At 40.2% G+C, this 21,938-nt stretch overlaps 1 protein-coding gene and 1 long non-coding RNA gene across 2 annotated transcripts in view; one reads left to right on the top strand and one right to left on the bottom strand.

Moving 5' to 3' along the window:
* LOC143878659 (uncharacterized) overlaps window positions 1-21,938 on the bottom strand; it is a 41,534-nt gene that overhangs the window by 18,915 nt on the left and 681 nt on the right. The window lies entirely within an intron of this gene.
* Window positions 601-21,917, top strand: LOC143878097 (uncharacterized). The gene is made up of 3 exons (XM_077380422.1): window positions 601-1,210; window positions 5,348-10,723; window positions 21,808-21,917. Exons 2-3 carry the CDS (start codon window positions 5,518-5,520, stop codon window positions 21,915-21,917), a joined length of 5,316 nt encoding a protein of 1,771 aa, XP_077236537.1. The 5' UTR covers window positions 601-1,210; window positions 5,348-5,517.

The following is a 21,938-nucleotide window of genomic DNA, read 5'->3' on the forward strand; positions in this document are numbered from 1 at the left end:
GGACAACATCCTATACCTTGCAAGAGTGGATAAAAATCACATGACTTGATGAGAGGATGAACAGAATCCTAAACCCTATGATGATAGGATTGACTCCCGAACTTAAGGACCGACTCCTATGCTAAAGACTAACTCTCTAAACAAGGACTGACTCAAAACCAAAAGCTCTATAAAAGGGGAGAAAGATGCTAGTGAGACTAGGCTAGTCTCTTAAAAGAAAAATGACAACTAATGCTTATGAGACATGGCTTGTCTCCTATAGAAGAGAGGACTGTAGACACCCCATTTTGACCGGACCCAAGTTCGCTATGCTTGGGCGTGTAGACACCCCATTTTGCTCTGCCTTAAGAAATTAGGGTTTTTCCATCAGTTTTCCAATGTCCTTCCTTCCCGCGTCCGTTTGTTACATTTCTAAATATTTTTGGTCGTTTCCGTCATTTTTCGTATTTTTCCGTTGAGTATTGAGAAGGGTTATTCATGAGAATCCGAGCAAAAGAGAATGTGGGACCCGCTGGTGTGGGACCCGTTTGTGTGGGACCCGCTAGTGTGGGACCCGTTTGTGTGGGACCCGCTGGTGTGGGACCCGTTTGTGTGGGACCCGCTGATGTGGGACCCGCTTGTGTGGGACCCGCTGATGTGGGACCCGCTTGTGCGGAACCCACAAAGTGGGACTCACCATTAGCATGACTTAACTTTCTCTACCATTTCCACTAACTTCATTTTTCCCTTTAAAATAACATCATTATCTCCATTACCATTATATATTCCATTATTCCCACCACCATTCCCACCATTACCATTATATATTCCATTATCCCCACCACCATTCCCACCATTACCATTATATATTCCATTATCCCCACCACCATTCCCACCATTACCATTATATATTCCATTATTCCCACCACCATTCCCACCATTACCATTATATATTCCATTATTCTCCACCACACCCACCATTCTCATTATTTATTTCCACCTCTCCACTAAGTTTTTCACTATATAAAGAGAGGTGATGAGAAGGAAAAGGGAGAGAAAAAAAAAAAAGGAGAGAAGGAAGAGGGAAAAAAAAAAAGAAGAGAGGGAGAGAAAATAAGAGAGAAAGAGAGAGAGGAAAATATAAAAACAAAGAAGGAAGCGGAGCGGATCGCACGTCGGCCGGATTTTTGGATTTCTTCGGCTCTTGGATTCGGCGAGGAACTCATCACAGGTAGGTACACTGTTTTCGGAATTTTTTAGAATTATTTGGTATATTTTCGGATTTTTGCATGATTTTTAACAAAGAAAACTAAAAGATATACTAAACAGATTCCACAAATAATGAAATTTCGTGGGAAAATAATATGATAATGATACATTCTACCATGAATTTGTGAGAATTGTTGGATTTTGTTTGGTATATTATTTTATACATTCTTTGAAAATTATCAGATTTTGGGAGAATTGTTACTGATGTCAAATCACAGATACAATTCTCCAAATTTTTACAGTAGTCTTAAATTCTATACTTCTTGCTTCTGTAAAATTTTCAAGTGATTTTGATCTTGTTTCATATGAGCTGTAGTGTTAATTCATAATCTGGTTTGAAATTTAAAAAATCCGAAACTGATAGTAAATAGTTTTCTAAATTCATGGAAATCTTACAGCATGCTATTTTCACTTATATCTTACTAATGTAGAAATTTCATGGAATTTAGATTTCTATTTCTAGTAGTTTCTGTGTTATTTTTGCAATCTGGTCTTATTGTTGTTAAATCAAAATTAAATATGAGCTTAATGTACAAATCCACAAAATTCATCCCGTAAGCTGCATGGATACCCATCTTACTGCTGTAGAAATTTTGATTCATTTCGAATTCGTTTGCTACAGTTTCACTTGTAAAAACACTCATATGTTTAAAATTGATAAAATCCATTGAAAATCCGAAATTAATTGAAAATCATCTGAAAATTTCTAAAGAACCTTAAATCTCTGTCACATGTTAACTCATTAATCCATTGAAACAGAAATCTTAGGGTCTTTAGATTTCCCTCGAAAAATGGCCAGTGCATCCATAATCGTATCCCAATTGCAACCAATCTTTGACAATTTAGATATTTAAGCTATAACATGTTATTGGCTCCGAGGTTACTGTCCACGGAAATCCTGAGATCTGCCAGGCAATAAGATGCTATAACCTAAGTATTAAATTGCGCAAGGAAAGAGCGCACGATTCCCTCCCTTGGATGCCATTCTGGGCCGAAATTGGTGTACCCATAGGAGGCATGCTTTGCCTCATATAAAAGTCTTTGACTCATTTGTTTGTGTGATGTTGTTGTCAGTGGGTCTTTGACTTGTGTTTCCATCTCTTTTAGGGAGTCTTTGACTCGTCTATCCTTTAGTTGTTATCAGTGGAGTCTTTGACTCGTTTTTACACCGCTATTAGAGAGTCATTGACTCATTTGCTCATTTGTACCCTTCTTTAATATTTTTAGTTAGGAGTTTCTCCTTTAGAGTTGTTGATTACTTCGCTTTAATTAGAGGCTAACTCAGTCTTATTAGAGCTTTGCTTGCTTGGGATCTTGGATCGTTTTCTCTCTTCTTGGGACGCTATCTTTCTTGTTATGGTTCGTCTCTTTGAGACGTTAGTTGTTTGTTCGGGGTTTCCCCTTTTGGATTTAGGGCTTTGCCCTAGTTTGTGGTTGTTCTTGCGTGTTCCCTTTAAGATTGAAAACATCTAAAGGTCCTGAGCATTGGAAAAGCTTTAAAATCCAAAAACATTAGAAATTTAAAACTCAAAAACATTTGAAAACTTTAAAAATATCAAAAACATTTGAAAATATAAAAAAACCTTAAAAAATCTGAAGTGTGAGTGTTTCTTTTAGAAGCGTAGTTTGAGAGTTCGTTTTCGAACTACGTTGGCTTGATCCTCTTCCGAGGTACGTAGTGCAGCTTGGGATTTATATCCCAAGTCCAGCCAAACCTTTTTTGTAAATAATATCAAAAACTTTCTTCAAAAACCTTTAAAATCTTATTTTCAAAAGATCTTCCTCTAGAGTTAGGAGTTTCTCCTAGATAGAGAGTTTTAGAGTTAGGATTTTTCTTTTGATAGGTTGTTTGATTGTTTGTTTGTTGTGTGCTTGTTTTTAGAGTTAGGGGTCTGTCCTAGAGTTATAGGAGCGCCTCCGTCCGGTCAGTCGGCGATCCATATCGCCGAGTGATGACTAGAGTAGGATACGCTAGTCCACCCTTGGTTTTCCTTAGGAAATACAGCCTAGTCACACATAGGTTGTAAGAACCACCTGCATTAGCTTAGGGCTAATCTGCATTTAGTTAGGGCATATAGGGTGTCATAAAATCCACAATTCACTGAAATTTAAATAATCGTACAAGAAACTTTAATAACCGGTTCGGTCTTTTAGATCGAGTCTAGGATAGAAGTCTAGGTGTCTTAGGCATCCTAGCATAGAATAGGCGCGAAGAACTACGTTGCCTTGATTCTCGTGGAGGCGGGGATACGTAGGCTTCTTTGGATGAATACCAGGCCATCTGAGGACTCGGGCTAATCACTTTTAAAACTGTTGAAACAATCAAATCACTTAGGATTTTCCATGAAATTAGAATTTTAGGAGAACTTTCACTTAGATTGAATCCAAACCAATTAAGAAATCAAGATACACATCTAGGATTCACATTGAAATTAGATCATAGGATGCATGTCACATAGATAGCACATTAACAGAGAGTTGAATGAGCCATTAAAAATGAATTTAAAAGAGTTAACTTTTGGAATTGAAGACCGATTATCGGGCAGGAATGGTGCATGTGGTGGATAAATCCCCATACCTTCCATTCTTGTAACCAGGTAGCGAGTCTAGATTTCTGGTTAATTATAGGTCCTAGATCCCACATCTAGGTGGCGACTCTGTCAGTCTCTTTTGTGTGGAATTCGGATTGCCTTAGTGATCCCAAGTTCACATAAAAGATGAATTAAAATTAATAATAAAAGGCACACGCCAATCGCGTGGGTACGAGAGACCAAGAGATAGTGCGTGGCGGCTCTCGCGCCACCACGCCCCTCTCGCGGGATCGGGTCCCACAGACTGGCGACTCTGCTGGGGAAACCCCTAACTTCATTACAATTCCAAAGGATAACTCATTTGAATCTATTTCAACTGGCTCATGAAAACTCTATCTCTTTTATGCTTGTTAGATTAGTTTGTATGCTTTATTTTCTCATCACATTTACTCAAACTTAATCTAACAAAACCTGAAGGCATCATAGATTGCGCGAACTTATTGCACACACTTACATCACTTTCATCTAAACCCCTGCATCTCACATGCACACACGTCCTATTTTAGGAACCCGGAGTGTTATCTAGCATGGTTGACTGGGATTTCATCACCTGGTGCCTCTGTGCTAGAGAAGCATTCCACCCTTAGCCTAGTACCTTTATGGTACGTAAACGGATCTCTTGTTCACGTACTGATACGCCGGACACTGGTACAGTATATCGAACATGGATTCGCGCTAAGGGAACTCTTGGCCTTACCCCTAGATTAACCCACACATGCATGTAGTATACGAACACATGTGCATCACGTGTGTGAGCCTAGTTTAGGATATCTTACCCAATTGTGTGTGTGAGCCTAGTTTAGGATATCCTACCCATTTGTGTCTAGATTAGGCCGTAGTCCATCTTTCAATGGCTACGATCGGTCCTAGGTACACAAACAAAGTCATGAGTCGAGATCCTCTCTCCACTCCGCTAGATTAGGGTTAGGGTTGATGCCTTCAGGTAACACTGATAAAATGTGCGAAAATTAAAAAACTTTTCCTTTGGGGTTAGGATGTAAATCCCATTCATTTCCAAAGATCTCATAGGATTAGTCATTCATGATCCATCTGTTGAAAGCAATCTTATGCTATCTCATCTCATCTTGATCTCATCTTGTTGTTGATATCCATCATTCAGATTTTAGATCTGGTCCTTGACCCGACTTTTGTCATTCTTATGGCCATGGTCTATTATCTGAGCCATTGATTTTTCATTGATCAATGTTTACCTATCATATATCTTTTACCTCTGGATCATATCGAAATCATTGATGAAAAAGTTTGATCTCACCTGTATTCTTTGAGTGCATGATCGTTGCTGAGATCGAAACTTATTTTGATTAGGGATGTTTATCGTTCCTGACTCTTTCATTCCCAAAAGAAGAACGGTTATACCCTTAAGGAATAGATTGAGGATTCTTTCCAAATTAACATACCCGTTGATGTATTTCAAGATTACTCTTTTCTCTATTTGTTCAGAATCTTTATCTCATGATTATTGATCTAGTATGTTAACTTCCAATCAGGATTCTGAAAGATAGCAACCATCGCTTCAAAAAAGGGCACCCAAGCTAAACCTACCTGGTCTAGACCTACCTCAATATCTAGACTTGTTCGTCACTTTGATCCCACTGTGTCACCAACAGCACCTTTACCATCTTCACCAGAGTTGTCAGGTTCTTTTGAAGTCAACCAAATGGCTAATGATCCAGTGGACCCCATGATAACTATACAGGAAATGTTGAGAAATATGTGTCGAGATATAGCAGGGTTGAAAGATGAGGTGACTCATCTAAAAGACCAGAGTACTCAAAAGGTCTCTACTTCTAAAGATCCCGCCATTCAGCCTCCTCCGGCCACATCTCCTAACCTCACCAGACCAGTCATCTCTCCCGTAGAGATCGATCTAAAAGATGAGCAATATGCTGGGGAATACTTTGTCCCTCCGGTTAACAAGGAGAATGAGTTGTTCGATAAGTATGAGAAGATGGCTCGTGACATTGAGAGCATGAAGGTTCAAGCGTCCAAGGGATTCGATATTTCTGAATTTCTGATGTCCCCTAATGCCATATTCCCGCCTAAGTTCAAGGCACCAGACTATGACAAATATGATGGAACTGGGTGTCCGAGAAACCACGTCAGATGGTTCATCACTCTTTCCCAGCAGCATGGCTTAAGTCGAGAGCAGATGGCTCATTTGTTTCCTATGTCTCTTATAGGGGTAGCCAAAAGATGGTTTTTGAGGTTGAAACCAGAAGAGATTAGGACATTAGAAGAAATCTCTAACCGATTCGTAGAACAATTCTCCATGGAGGAAGGGATCGAGGTCACTAAAAGAGATCTGAAGCTGTTGAAGCAGAATCCTCAGGAGACATTCACATCTTTCATTAGGCGCTGGAGGCGCAAGTCTGCCCAACTGAGCCATAGAATGTCAGAGGAAGACCAGATAAAGTTGGTCCTCAAGAGCTTGTCCCCGCAGTACTTTCACTTCATGGCGCCGCAGCACTATCAGAATTTCGATCATTTGATTAAGACCGGCACCCAGATCGAGGATGCTATTGCTAAGGGCCTCCGAGCCAAAACGCTATCTGATGTCCGAGAGGGGAAGAGGCCTATGATCCAACCGAAGGAAGTACAAGCAGTCAGTTATACCAGACCAGTGACCAAGCCTGTTGATGAAGTTGTTAGACCAATGGTGACGAAGCAGTTCAGGCAGTTTGACCCATTACCATTTCCACTGCCCATGATACTTAAGAAGTTGATCAGAGACAAGAAGATCAGACTTCCGGATGTCAAACCTGTACCTAATCCGCTGCCCGGAAACTGGAGAAGGGATCAATACTGTGAATATCACAGGGGCCCGGGACACATGACTGAGAACTGTTTGGCCTTGAAGCACGCGATTCAGAACATGATCGATAAAGATGAGCTTGCAGTTGAAAGGCCGAATATCACTCAGAATCCTCTCCCCAACCACCGTGCTGTTGCTCCTCCCACTACAAACGCTATCTTTGTAGATGAGCCCATCCTTGATCCCTCTGCTCTCATTTGCGCTATTACATCTGATAAAACATATGTTTTGAACTTTGACGATGAAGAGCTCAGAGAATTCAGAGAAAAAGAACCTTATGTGCTGTCGTTTGACGATGCTGAACTCGCTGAGTCATCTTCAGCCCAGTCATATGCGCTTCAGAATGTTGGTCTGGAAGAAGCAAAGGAAGCCACCTATGTTCTAAGGATGGAGGACTTTGAAGAGGATGTCAGTAATGCACCTTATGTTTTCAGAACGGACGAAGACGAACTGCTATTGCTGGATGATCAGTGTAACGAGATGCGTCACATGACCCGAGGTGGGCGAGTGTTCAAACCACCAGAATTGAGTGTAGAAAACCCGGCAGGGGTTGCAAGAAACTCAGAAAATCAGAGGCAGAATAAAGTGAGCGCAGACGAAGAAGATGAGAGCCTGTTAAAGCAGCTGAAGAAGACTCAGGCTAATATCTCGGTATGGGGTTTACTAATGGCCTCATCGAAGCACAGAAAGCTAGTCCTTCAAGAGCTTAATGCAGCACAAGTTTCTGTTAATACCTCACCTGACGAGCTTGTCAGTCTCGTAGCCATGGCCAGAGCTGCGAAAACATTGTCATTCGCTGATGACGATTTACCTCCTGAGGGCCGAGACCATACTAAGCCTCTTAAAATCACAGTCTTCTGTAACAAGAAGAAGGTGCCAGAGGTGTTGGTTGACAACGGCTCTGCACTGAATGTTTGCCCATTAAGCACCGCAGCAACCCTGGGGTTCAGTCCTGAGAATTTTATTCCATCCGAGCAGGGTATTCTAGCATATGATGGCACTCGCCGAGATGTAATCGGGACTTTGGTCACTGAGATACAGATTGGCGGAGAAGACTTTGAGGTAGAATTTCAAGTCTTAGATATTAAGGCTTCATTCTTACTGTTGCTTGGCCGTCCTTGGATGCACAAGGTCGGGGTTGTTCCGTCTACTCTCCACCAAAAACTGAAGTTCATTCGCAGGAACAGAGTGATAACAGTAAAGGGGGATCCTGATCTCGAGATAGGGCAGATCACTCCGGACATAACTGGGGAAAGATCCAAAGATGTCAATTTGACGGGGTTTTCACTAGAGGTAACTACGATCACTTTCAAAGAGGCTTTGAATGAGGAAATTTGTTTCCTGACCAGTACAAATTCGAATGTCATCAGAATGATTCGCCGACAGGGCTATATGCCAGGCGCCGGGTTAGGCAAATATCATCAAGGTTTGACCGAGTTTCCTGTGTTCAAAACATTCAATGGTTTGTTCGGACTGGGTTACAAGCCTACAAAGAAGGAAATTGTAGAGATGAAGCAGTTGATGCTGAAATGGGCAGAAAACCGTCGTCGGGGCTTGGGGCTACCAATGGCACCCATTGATTTGAAAATGAACGGTCGATTCCGAAAAGAAGGCGCAGCCTTTCCTTTCTGTGGCTTTGCAGAGTTTTGGTTGGATGAGAGCACAGGTCAGATGCTTCCGGGGTTTGAGATTTTCTTCGATCTTGAGCTAGAAGATGAGCCAGTGGGTATGCAGATTGTAGAGACAGAGTCTGAGGCTGATTGGACAGAGCACATAGAGCCGAGTCTTCTGAATTCACTTTTCCAAGAAGGGTCACAGACTGTGGCCGTGATTGGCAGGAGCCCGCTGATACTTGACCCAACTCGTCTTATCACCCCGGCTGAGGAACCTCTGACTAACTGGACTTCTCAAGTCCTACCCCAGGTTATTTTCCAGTACAAACGAATCCCTTCAGAAGAGTCAGTCGTCCATAAATACGTGTCAGTCTCCGGGTTTGATTCAGAGTCTATATCTTCTAATGAGTCTTTTGATGCAGGTACCATAGAGGACCATTCACCTGAGATCGGCGACGTTTCTTCCTTTTCAAGCGAGATTGAGTTGGAGTCTGTTCATAATAAAGCATCTGTTGCTGTTTCCTTTTATAGTTCTGAGTCAGTTGACGCAGGTGTCAACATTTCCATCGAGTCTGTAAAAATGAGTCCAAAGTTCATTGTACCCCCCGATGAGGGTAATTCGTCTGTTGATGTATATGATTCAAATTTCAATGAAATGAAGGATTCTTCTTTTGAGTACATTCCTGTCTCTATTTCATCTGCTGAATCTGCTATAAAATCTGATAATCTTAATAATAACAATCAAGACTCCCCCTCTGATGAGGATGCCGACAAAACTCCCCCTGAAATCAGACATATGATCCAACAGGAGGAGAGTCGCCGAGCAAAACCACTTGATGAGGAAGTTGAAACTGTGAATATTGGTGATGAAACCTCAATTAAGGAAATAAAGATTGGCAAAACTTTATCCCCTGAAGAACGCGAGGAATTGATCACCCTGCTTAAAGAGTTCAAAGAAGTTTTTGCTTGGTCTTACGATGATATGCCAGGATTAAGTGAGGAAATCGTCCAGCACAGATTACCCTTAATCCTTGGTGCTAAGCCAAAGAAGCAAAAACTCCGAAAGCTCAAAACAGAATGGGAGTTGAAAGTCTATGAAGAAGTGAAGAAATTGTTAGAAGTAAAATTCATCCAGGTGGTGGAATATCCTGAATGGCTCGCTAACATAGTACCGGTGCCCAAAAAGGACGGGAAAGTCAGAATGTGTGTTGATTTTAGAGATTTAAACAAAGCAAGTCCTAAAGATGACTTTCCTCTTCCAAGCATTGATCTCCTGGTGGATAACACTGCTGGGCATGCTCTTTTATCCTTTATGGATGGATTCTCAGGGTACAATCAGATTAAAATGGCACCTGAAGACATGTTGAAGACAGCGTTCATCACTCAGTGGGGTACATATTGCTACAGAGTGATGCCGTTTGGCTTGAAAAATGCTGGTGCTACATATCAGAGAGCCGCCACGACTCTTCTTCATGATATGATTCACAAAGAGGTTGAAGTTTACGTTGATGACATGATCGTAAAGGGGAAGACTCGGCCTGAGCACACTGTTGCCCTGAGAAAGTTTTTTGAGCGGATCAGGAAGTATCAGCTTCGTCTGAACCCGAGTAAATGTGTATTTGGCGTTACGTCAGGGAAACTCTTGGGGTTTATGGTCAGCGAAAGAGGGATCGAAGTGGACCCGCAGAAGATCAAGGCGATTCAAGAAATGCAGCCGCCGAAGACAGAAAGGCAGATCAGAGGTTTCCTTGGCAAAGTTCAGTATCTGAGACGGTTCATAGCACATCTGACGATGACATGTGAACCCATTTTCAAGCTTCTGAAGAAGAATTCCTCGAAGAAGTGGAATGAAGAGTGTCAGGAGGCTTTTGAAAAGGTTAAGCAATGCCTATCCTTGCCCCCTGTTCTTTCACCAGTTATTCCAGGCCAGCCGTTGCTGTTGTACTTATCTATCACGGATACAGCGATGGGTTGCATGCTTGCTCAGCAGGATCTTGAGTCTAAGAAAGAAAGACCCATTTACTACATCAGCAAGAAGATGCTAGAGTATGAATTAAAATACACTGTTTTGGAGAAGACTTGTCTCGCATTAGTTTGGGCAACCCAGAGGCTTAGACATTATTTGCTTTCAAACAAGGTTCTTCTGCTTTCACGAATGGACCCTCTAAAGTACTTGTTTGAGAAACCTGCCCTTACAGGAAGGACTGCAAGGTGGTTATTGTTATTGTCTGAGTTCGACATCAGTTATGTCACTCAGAAATCAGTTAAGGGGCGGGTTATAGCTGAACAATTGGCCGATGCTCCAGTTGAGGAGAATGCTGTTCTAAGAGCCGAATTCCCTGATGAAGAAATTATGGATATCGAAGAAGAAGAGGTTCTCAGTACCAAGTGGTTAATGTACTTTGATGGAGCCGTAAATAGTCGTGGGCAAGGAGTAGGTGCAGTCTTGGTCTCTCCGAAGAAAGAATACATTCCTATCTCCATCAAGTTGCAGTTCGAGTGCACCAACAACATGGCAGAGTACGAAGCCTGTATTGCCGGACTTGAAGCAGCCTTAGCATTGCAGATTCAAGATATTGATGTGTTCGGGGATTCCATCCTGATCATTTACCAGATTAATGGGCAATGGAAAACTCGAGAAGATAGATTGATCCCTTATAATATGTATTTGGAATCTCTAGTCCAAAAATTCAAGAGCGTCACATTTACTCACTTATCAAGGACCAGAAATCATTTTGCTGATGCTTTGGCCACTTTGGCCTCGATGTTAGATATCTCCGCTACAATGGAAGTTCAACCGTTAGCCATCAGACTGCAATGGGCCCCTGCGCACGTAAATGCTATAGAGATTTCAGCTAGATGTCCAGATGGGAAGCCTTGGTACACAGATATCAGAAACCTCATTTCAGGCAAGGGTCATCCTCCGGAAGCTTCAAGCAAGGAAAGGAAAACTCTCCAGAAGTTATCTGCGAATTTCATCATTTGCGGTGAAGAGCTATATAGAAGGTCATTTGATGGCATACAACTCCTTTGTGTTGATGAAGATAAAGCTGCAGAACTTATTGAGCAGACTCATGAGGGTGTTTGTGGACCTCATATGAACGGGAAGATGCTATCTAGAAAGATCCTTAGACTTGGATTCTATTGGCCTACAATGGAAACAGACTGCTTCGCATTTGTAAGAAAATGCCATAAGTGTCAAGTCTATGCGAATCTTATTCATGTTCCTCCTTCGGAGTTGCACTCCCTGACTTCGCCGTGGCCGTTTTCGGTATGGGGAATAGACATCATTGGGAAGATTTATCCGAGATCCTCGAGCGGACATGAGTACATTCTGGTGGCTATTGATTATTTCACAAAGTGGATAGAGGCTGCATCTTATGCTTCCATCACTTCGAACACAGTTGCGAAGTTCATCCGTACCAATATAATTTGCAGATACGGAGTACCTCACGAGTTGATTTCAGATAATGGATCACATTTCAAGAAAGAAGTGTTACACCTGTGTGAAGAGTTCAGGATAAGGCATCACAAGTCGTCTCCTTACAGGCCGCAGACGAATGGGGCCGTTGAAGCAGCAAATAAGAACATCAAAGTCATTATCAGTAAGATGACTGAGACATATAAGGACTGGTCGAACAAACTTCCTTATGCCTTATGGGCTTATAGAACATCGATCAGGTCTTCAACAGGCGTGACTCCGTATTCTTTGGTGTACGGAATGGAGGCTGTTCTCCCTGTTGAGTTAAGAATCCCCTCTTTGAGAGTGATGGTGGAGGCCGATCTGCCAGAGTCAGAATGGGCGAAGGCCAGACACAATGAGCTACAGATGATAGATGAGAAGAGGCTGAGAGCCTTATATCATATCCAAGGATATCAGAGACGGATTGAGAGAGCTTTCAATAAGAAGGTTCGTGTCCGAGATTTGAAGCCTGGAGATCTTGTATTGAAGTCCTACAGGGCACCGGTATTTGACCCAAGAGGAAAGTTCAGGCCAAACTGGTCTGGTCCTTACATTGTTGATGAAGTCCTGCCTGGAAAAGCCGTAAGACTGCTCAATGAAAATGGAGAAAAATTAAATGAACCTACAAACCTGGATCAATTAAAAAAATATTATGCTTAAGTACACCAGGAGGCCATCCTTGGACGATTTGAGCTTCAAGCCAATACCCAAATGTTTTAAACTATTTGCAAACCCGTTGGGCCTAGAAAAAAATGAATAATGAAACCCCTTTCCGCTAAAAGAACCTGTGAGCCAAAAGCAAAATCAAAATTTCTTTGTTAAACTTAAACCAGGGGCATCTTTTATGACTTTCGTCATAAAAGATTTTAAACCCGAACTACGCGTGACCTGATTCCCAATTTCTTTAAGGATACGTAGGCAGTCTGGAGGATCCAGATTCGGTCCAGATACATGCAAACATACCAAAGTCTAACCGGTTTGAACCTAAGCCCACCCGAAAGTCCTTCTGGTGTACTCAGGCCCAGGTTTGTAGAGAAACAGAAAGAAAGAAAAATGATGGAGTCTTAGACCCGCTAGACTGAAAACCCGCAAGGGCGGTCTAGGCAAAAGTTAGGGTCATTCACCCGCTAAGCTGAAAACCCGAAAGGGCGGCTTAGGCAAAAATCAGGGTGCTGAGCCTGCTGGATGGAAAATCTGCAAGGGCAGACAGTCCAGGCAAAAATTAAGGCATATGGTCCGCCGAATCGAAAACCTGAAAGGGCGATTTGGTCATGGCAGTGACTTCATGGAGAGAGGACAAGGCTTTAAAAAGCCAGCTAAACTTTCGATTTTCTCTGGCACCTTCTCAAAGTCTAAGTAAGCACCATCAAGACTTCTTTTGGTACTCTTTGAGCCAGAGAAGTTGAAATCGAGCAATCTGAAGGGAGGATAACCATGGCAGAAATCCTGAAAAGAGGGTTGAAACACCTTTAAACACGGTATTCAAAAGACTCTAAGAGAGTGGCTTTTACCATTTTTTTTGTTTAAAAAAAAAAAAAAAAAAAAAAAAAAAAAAAAAAAAACCCTATCAGACTAAGAAGCAGATTTCAGTCTATCTTGGTATTTGAGTCAGGTGTCCGTCAATGTCCTCGTTCGTTGTTTGTCAAAGTCTTTCCTTTGTCAAGTCGAGTTCAATTCTTCAGAGTCCTGTTCCTCCCCAAGCCGGGGTGGCAAAAAAAAAAAAAAAAAAAAAAAGAGAGAGGAGGGAAAGCAGAACTCTCAGAGAAGCAGAGAATTTATGGCCCCTGTGAACAAGTGCAAAGCAGAGCAATTCAGAGGTTGATAGGCTTTCAGCCCAATTCCAGCATTAGCAGATGGTAGTGATGAAGCAGGATTTTGAGCAGAACCATGTTCTTGTATTTTTAAGAGCCTTATAAGCCCAAGTGTTCATCAGAAAAGTTTGTAACCCCAAGTGTACATTAATGAAAGCCTTTGGCCCATTTTTCTTGTGTTGCTCTCCAAATGAATTTTGTTATGGAAGTAATCATACTAGGGGCATCTTTTATGACTCACGTCATAAAAGATGTCAAATACACATTGATATTTGAAATGGACATTCTCCTCAAATAGAGACTAGAGAGTTTGAACACGCTCTTTTTGTTCAAGCTCTCCTGTCGAGTATTTGGCTCTTGTTGCTTTGGTAAAGCTTCAATCTCTAAAAATAAAAAATAAAATAAAAATAATAAAAAAAATAATAATAATAAGAATGACTCTTTGAGTGTGACATTTGGGACTTTTTAAGTGTCCGCAGTGTGTCCCTACCTAACAAGTTGGGAGTCAGGCATACCTGCGAGGGGGTTTGTATGGATCCGTGTTGCATGACGGGCATACAAATCTGGATTTATATGGAATCGTGTTACACCACGGGCATATAAATCTGGGGTCTTATGAGATAATTTAGCAATTCCTTTGTTGATGTGAGACTCTTTGAGTAGTTAAGACCCTTCGAGTGTTACAGACTCTTCGGGTAGTTGAGACTCTTTGAGTATAAATGTTTTGTGTTGATTTGAGACTCTTTGAGTAGTTGAGACCCTTCGAGTGTTACAGACTCTTCGGGTAGTTGAGACTCTTTGAGTATTAAATGTTTTGTGTTGATTTGAGACTCTTTGAGTAGTTGAGACCCTTCGAGTGTTACAGACTCTTCGGGTAATTGAGACTCTTTGAGTATAAATGTTTGGTGTTGATTTGAGACTCTTTGAGTAGTTGAGACCCTTCGAGTGTTACAGACTCTTCGGGTAATTGAGACTCTTTGAGTATAAATGTTTGGTGTTGATTTGAGACTCTTTGAGTAGTTGAGACCCTTCGAGTGTTACAGATTCTTCGGGTAGTTGAGACTCTTTGAGTATAAATGTTTTGTGTTGATTTGAGACTCTTTGAGTAGTTGAGACCCTTCGAGTGTTGCAGACTCTTCGGGTAATTGAGGCTCTTTGAGTATAAATGTGTTTTGTGTTGATTTGAGACTCTTTGAGTAGTTGAGACCCTTCGAGTGTTGCAGACTCTTCGGGTAGTTGAGGCTCTTTGAGTATAAATGTGTTTTGTGTTGATTTGAGACTCTTTGAGTAGTTGAGACCCTTCGAGTGTTGCAGACTCTTCGAGTAGTTGAGACTCTTTGAGTATAAATGTTTTGTGTTGATTTGAGACTCTTTGAGTAGTTGAGACCCTTCGAGTGTTACAGACTCTTCGGGTAGTTGAGACTCTTTGAGTATAAATGTTTCGCGTTAATTTGAGACTCTTTGAGTAGTTAAGGCCCTTTGAGTATTACAGACTCTTCGGGTAGTTGAGGCTCTTTGAGTATAAAGATTTCTGTGTGTTTGAAGCTCTCTGAGTGATTGATTTGAGACTCTATGAGTGTTACATACTCTTTGAGTAATTTGATTTGATATTCTTTGAAGGGTTGATTTACGTCTGCATCGATAGTGGTCTGCTTTCTTTGAGGTAATTTCATTGGGTTCGTTTTCTTAAAAGCTTTGTTATAAAAGAGTATGTTTGTGTTTGCTTTAATAGAGTCTTTGCGTATTGATTTAAATAGTTGAGTTGTGAGTATTAGAGAGAAGCCATCTCACTGAGATGTCGTGATTGCCGAGTTATGGGTCGGTGAGAGGTTATCTCCCATTTGCTTGTTGTTTATGAGTCTCTTAATGTTACTTTGTTGTGTGCCCTTGTGAATACCATCCTTAGAACCCGAAAACCCAAAAAATTGCTTTGCTTTCGGGTCAGCCAAAATGTGTCGTCTGTTCAGCTTTGCCATTCGCGTGTTACACAGGCTTTGCCAAAGAGGGGCATCTGTAGACACCCCATTTTGACCGGACCCAAGTTCGCTATGCTTGGGCGTGTAGACACCCCATTTTGCTCTGCCTTAAGAAATTAGGGTTTTTCCATCAGTTTTCCAATGTCCTTCCTTCCCGCGTCCGTTTGTTACATTTCTAAATATTTTTGGTCGTTTCCGTCATTTTTCGTATTTTTCCGTTGAGTATTGAGAAGGGTTATTCATGAGAATCCGAGCAAAAGAGAATGTGGGACCCGCTGGTGTGGGACCCGTTTGTGTGGGACCCGCTAGTGTGGGACCCGTTTGTGTGGGACCCGCTGGTGTGGGACCCGTTTGTGTGGGACCCGCTGATGTGGGACCCGCTTGTGTGGGACCCGCTGATGTGGGACCCGCTTGTGCGGAACCCACAAAGTGGGACTCACCATTAGCATGACTTAACTTTCTCTACCATTTCCACTAACTTCATTTTTCCCTTTAAAATAACATCATTATCTCCATTACCATTATATATTCCATTATTCCCACCACCATTCCCACCATTACCATTATATATTCCATTATCCCCACCACCATTCCCACCATTACCATTATATATTCCATTATCCCCACCACCATTCCCACCATTACCATTATATATTCCATTATTCCCACCACCATTCCCACCATTACCATTATATATTCCATTATTCTCCACCACACCCACCATTCTCATTATTTATTTCCACCTCTCCACTAAGTTTTTCACTATATAAAGAGAGGTGATGAGAAGGAAAAGGGAGAGAAAAAAAAAAAAGGAGAGAAGGAAGAGGGAAAAAAAAAAAGAAGAGAGGGAGAGAAAATAAGAGAGAAAGAGAGAGAGGAAAATATAAAAACAAAGAAGGAAGCGGAGCGGATCGCACGTCGGCCGGATTTTTGGATTTCTTCGGCTCTTGGATTCGGCGAGGAACTCATCACAGGTAGGTACACTGTTTTCGGAATTTTTTAGAATTATTTGGTATATTTTCGGATTTTTGCATGATTTTTAACAAAGAAAACTAAAAGATATACTAAACAGATTCCACAAATAATGAAATTTCGTGGGAAAATAATATGATAATGATACATTCTACCATGAATTTGTGAGAATTGTTGGATTTTGTTTGGTATATTATTTTATACATTCTTTGAAAATTATCAGATTTTGGGAGAATTGTTACTGATGTCAAATCACAGATACAATTCTCCAAATTTTTACAGTAGTCTTAAATTCTATACTTCTTGCTTCTGTAAAATTTTCAAGTGATTTTGATCTTGTTTCATATGAGCTGTAGTGTTAATTCATAATCTGGTTTGAAATTTAAAAAATCCGAAACTGATAGTAAATAGTTTTCTAAATTCATGGAAATCTTACAGCATGCTATTTTCACTTATATCTTACTAATGTAGAAATTTCATGGAATTTAGATTTCTATTTCTAGTAGTTTCTGTGTTATTTTTGCAATCTGGTCTTATTGTTGTTAAATCAAAATTAAATATGAGCTTAATGTACAAATCCACAAAATTCATCCCGTAAGCTGCATGGATACCCATCTTACTGCTGTAGAAATTTTGATTCATTTCGAATTCGTTTGCTACAGTTTCACTTGTAAAAACACTCATATGTTTAAAATTGATAAAATCCATTGAAAATCCGAAATTAATTGAAAATCATCTGAAAATTTCTAAAGAACCTTAAATCTCTGTCACATGTTAACTCATTAATCCATTGAAACAGAAATCTTAGGGTCTTTAGATTTCCCTCGAAAAATGGCCAGTGCATCCATAATCGTATCCCAATTGCAACCAATCTTTGACAATTTAGATATTTAAGCTATAACATGTTATTGGCTCCGAGGTTACTGTCCACGGAAATCCTGAGATCTGCCAGGCAATAAGATGCTATAACCTAAGTATTAAATTGCGCAAGGAAAGAGCGCACGATTCCCTCCCTTGGATGCCATTCTGGGCCGAAATTGGTGTACCCATAGGAGGCATGCTTTGCCTCATATAAAAGTCTTTGACTCATTTGTTTGTGTGATGTTGTTGTCAGTGGGTCTTTGACTTGTGTTTCCATCTCTTTTAGGGAGTCTTTGACTCGTCTATCCTTTAGTTGTTATCAGTGGAGTCTTTGACTCGTTTTTACACCGCTATTAGAGAGTCATTGACTCATTTGCTCATTTGTACCCTTCTTTAATATTTTTAGTTAGGAGTTTCTCCTTTAGAGTTGTTGATTACTTCGCTTTAATTAGAGGCTAACTCAGTCTTATTAGAGCTTTGCTTGCTTGGGATCTTGGATCGTTTTCTCTCTTCTTGGGACGCTATCTTTCTTGTTATGGTTCGTCTCTTTGAGACGTTAGTTGTTTGTTCGGGGTTTCCCCTTTTGGATTTAGGGCTTTGCCCTAGTTTGTGGTTGTTCTTGCGTGTTCCCTTTAAGATTGAAAACATCTAAAGGTCCTGAGCATTGGAAAAGCTTTAAAATCCAAAAACATTAGAAATTTAAAACTCAAAAACATTTGAAAACTTTAAAAATATCAAAAACATTTGAAAATATAAAAAAACCTTAAAAAATCTGAAGTGTGAGTGTTTCTTTTAGAAGCGTAGTTTGAGAGTTCGTTTTCGAACTACGTTGGCTTGATCCTCTTCCGAGGTACGTAGTGCAGCTTGGGATTTATATCCCAAGTCCAGCCAAACCTTTTTTGTAAATAATATCAAAAACTTTCTTCAAAAACCTTTAAAATCTTATTTTCAAAAGATCTTCCTCTAGAGTTAGGAGTTTCTCCTAGATAGAGAGTTTTAGAGTTAGGATTTTTCTTTTGATAGGTTGTTTGATTGTTTGTTTGTTGTGTGCTTGTTTTTAGAGTTAGGGGTCTGTCCTAGAGTTATAGGAGCGCCTCCGTCCGGTCAGTCGGCGATCCATATCGCCGAGTGATGACTAGAGTAGGATACGCTAGTCCACCCTTGGTTTTCCTTAGGAAATACAGCCTAGTCACACATAGGTTGTAAGAACCACCTGCATTAGCTTAGGGCTAATCTGCATTTAGTTAGGGCATATAGGGTGTCATAAAATCCACAATTCACTGAAATTTAAATAATCGTACAAGAAACTTTAATAACCGGTTCGGTCTTTTAGATCGAGTCTAGGATAGAAGTCTAGGTGTCTTAGGCATCCTAGCATAGAATAGGCGCGAAGAACTACGTTGCCTTGATTCTCGTGGAGGCGGGGATACGTAGGCTTCTTTGGATGAATACCAGGCCATCTGAGGACTCGGGCTAATCACTTTTAAAACTGTTGAAACAATCAAATCACTTAGGATTTTCCATGAAATTAGAATTTTAGGAGAACTTTCACTTAGATTGAATCCAAACCAATTAAGAAATCAAGATACACATCTAGGATTCACATTGAAATTAGATCATAGGATGCATGTCACATAGATAGCACATTAACAGAGAGTTGAATGAGCCATTAAAAATGAATTTAAAAGAGTTAACTTTTGGAATTGAAGACCGATTATCGGGCAGGAATGGTGCATGTGGTGGATAAATCCCCATACCTTCCATTCTTGTAACCAGGTAGCGAGTCTAGATTTCTGGTTAATTATAGGTCCTAGATCCCACATCTAGGTGGCGACTCTGTCAGTCTCTTTTGTGTGGAATTCGGATTGCCTTAGTGATCCCAAGTTCACATAAAAGATGAATTAAAATTAATAATAAAAGGCACACGCCAATCGCGTGGGTACGAGAGACCAAGAGATAGTGCGTGGCGGCTCTCGCGCCACCACGCCCCTCTCGCGGGATCGGGTCCCACAAGGACAAATAAGGGTGTCACCGAGACTAGGCAAGTCTCCTAAACTCTGAGAGGGGCTCCAAGTATCCTTATCGCTGCCCCTGCAATGATATATCAAGATATGTATTTAAACGGCTAAGCTAGCCTCCGACTAATGAGGGGGTAATGCTCTAGCATGAGACTGAGCTAGTCTCCTAGGGGTGCGACTTTGTGAGACTTGGATAGTCTCCTATGGGTTGACTTACCAATGAGACAAAGCATGTCTCCAAAGGGGTTTGATTTTTCTACTGAGACATGGCTTGTCTCCCTAAAGGGGTTCTAGATAACTCTCTGCTAAGACATAGCTTGTCTCCTTAAAGGGTGGGCTCAAGATGACTCTTTCATTGCCCTTGCAATGAGAGGACAAATTCTAAGGGTTTCTAAAGACTGGGCAAGTCTAAAAATAAAAGAGGGGAATGTCACTTGGACTGAGCGAGTCCCCTAATTATGGGCTTGGGATGACTCCTTCATCGCCCCTGCGATGATTAGGGACAAAGGTTCAATGGTATCTAAAAAGATAAGAAGGCCTATACACAAAGAGAAAGAAGAGATAGGATATTACCATATCAAGGTAAGTACCTATAAGGATATAAACTACTATATAGATATAATAAGTGCTTATCATCTGTGTTCAACTAGTGATAGCTCAATCATTCAAGTATTCATACTAATACAAATATTCATCTTCTGGAAACCAAATATAACAGATTTTATACTGTTATTTATTTTATAAACATTGTAAAATTGATCCAATAAGCCAATCATATAAGTTTTCATTGACCAATAATTCGGATTATGTCAATTCCTGAAAAATATTATCATGCTGCTAATTTCCCCTAAATAAAAAACACAAAACTAACCGCATACTATAGTACAAACAGAGCAATACAACATCCAATTGCATCAACCTCAAATTCTCGCTTTCATAAAAAAAAAAATTCTTCACAACAGTAATGAATGGGGCTATAAGTGTAACATGAAATCAACTACATGACTGGTATGACTATTCACTTCGTTGGTTTTAGGACAAGCTAAAGAAATCAATTTATGGACAAGGATCTTTCAGCTCCAAATCTCATATTTAGAGGTAAATAATTCAACTCCAAATGAAAGAAAAGAACCTACATTTTTAATAAGTTCCAATTTTCCTATTATTCTTTCACCTCACTTACTTTTAACCATGATTTCTATAAAATATTACTTTAAACTTCATATAGAATGGAACACATAAGCAAACTACACAAATTTAACCCTTTTAAAACCTCCATGGAATCTTAAAACATAACAAATTTTATCTAGTTTTGACCAAAAGAACAGAATTGAGCAAGAATTTATAAGATGATGCCACTATAGATATCATCATGTTCATCCAACAAAAGGGAGGGCTGCTATGGACTTTATTCTATTCCAAACAACAAAATGAGGGCTGCCAATATAAAAAATGCATGGGGGCTGTTAATATCAAATGTGTGTGAGGGGTATCATTATCAAGATGAAAGGGCTGCCAATATCAAAAATGCATGGGGGCTGTTAATATCAAATGTGTGTGAGGGGTATCATTATCAAGATGAAAGGGCTGCCAAATCATGAGTGTGAGGGGTAAACACTACAAGGGCAAGAGCTGTTGTTATCAAAAGGAAGTAACCCAACGGATTTGGGGAACTATCACATACTCGTGACTAGCATAATTTCATGACTATGTTAAGATATATATATAGGGGTTAGTCATCTATACATACAAAATTTACCTAACAAGCAAATCCTACCAAATTCCTTCAACAACAAAAATGAACAGATAAGTAATACTATAGTCAAAATGTGACTGGGCTAAACAAACAATAGTGTGAGCATTATTAGGTTCTAACATTTCATCTTTTAATGTTCAGTAAATTGGAAAAAGAAATTGACGCATTTATGGACAAATAAGGAGAAGGACCAAGTCGGGATCGGGCATTTATTAAAGCATGGCTACATGTATAATGACCCATCACTACAATGTGAGACAAGTGTCCAATCTATATGCCCTCCTTTGCAAGAACTAATAGTACCATTAAACACATAAACTAGAATTCACTCCCATATCTTTTCCTCTCTTATTTAAAAGAAATGAACCTTGAAAACAAAGTCAAAGCAAGGTAAAAAATAAACGAGTTCCTAGGCTCTTTTCTATGTCTCGGTGGAGGTGCACACACATACAAAACAATGGAAAACTGAAGGGGATCTGTCAGTCACCTTATAGGAAAACTCATACTCAAAGCATAAAAACAAAATATGAAGATCTCGATAACAGCACAATACATATGTAAACATTAGCCCTTGATCTTTCTCTGTATGATAAACATAAGTAACAAAACCATGCCTGAATAGAAGTATATTTCCACTTTACTAAAATTAATATCTTAACACACAGGGAAATCTCTCAGGGAGAACAATTATCGAGACATGATCGAAGAACTGACACTCTTAACTATATGTCCTGAGAATAAAATCAACATCCAAATTCCAAGGAACTTACTTTAAGACCTGATTCAGAAGCAACTG

The sequence above is a fragment of the Tasmannia lanceolata genome, unplaced genomic scaffold (genome assembly GCF_043159265.1).
Source record: "Tasmannia lanceolata isolate RefF3 unplaced genomic scaffold, GAP_Taslan_0.1 ptg000006l, whole genome shotgun sequence".
NCBI classification, from domain to species: Eukaryota; Viridiplantae; Streptophyta; class Magnoliopsida; order Canellales; family Winteraceae; genus Tasmannia; species Tasmannia lanceolata.

Excerpts from the sequence above, each read along its gene's own strand:
- LOC143878097 (XM_077380422.1), top strand. The coding sequence starts at position 5,518 with ATGGCTAATGATCCAGTGGACCCCATGATAACTATACAGGAAATGTTG. Across the intron at positions 10,724-21,807 it reads TAGTCGTGGGCAAGGAGTAG|GGAAATCTCTCAGGGAGAAC; the intron begins GTGCAGTCTTGG and ends CTTAACACACAG.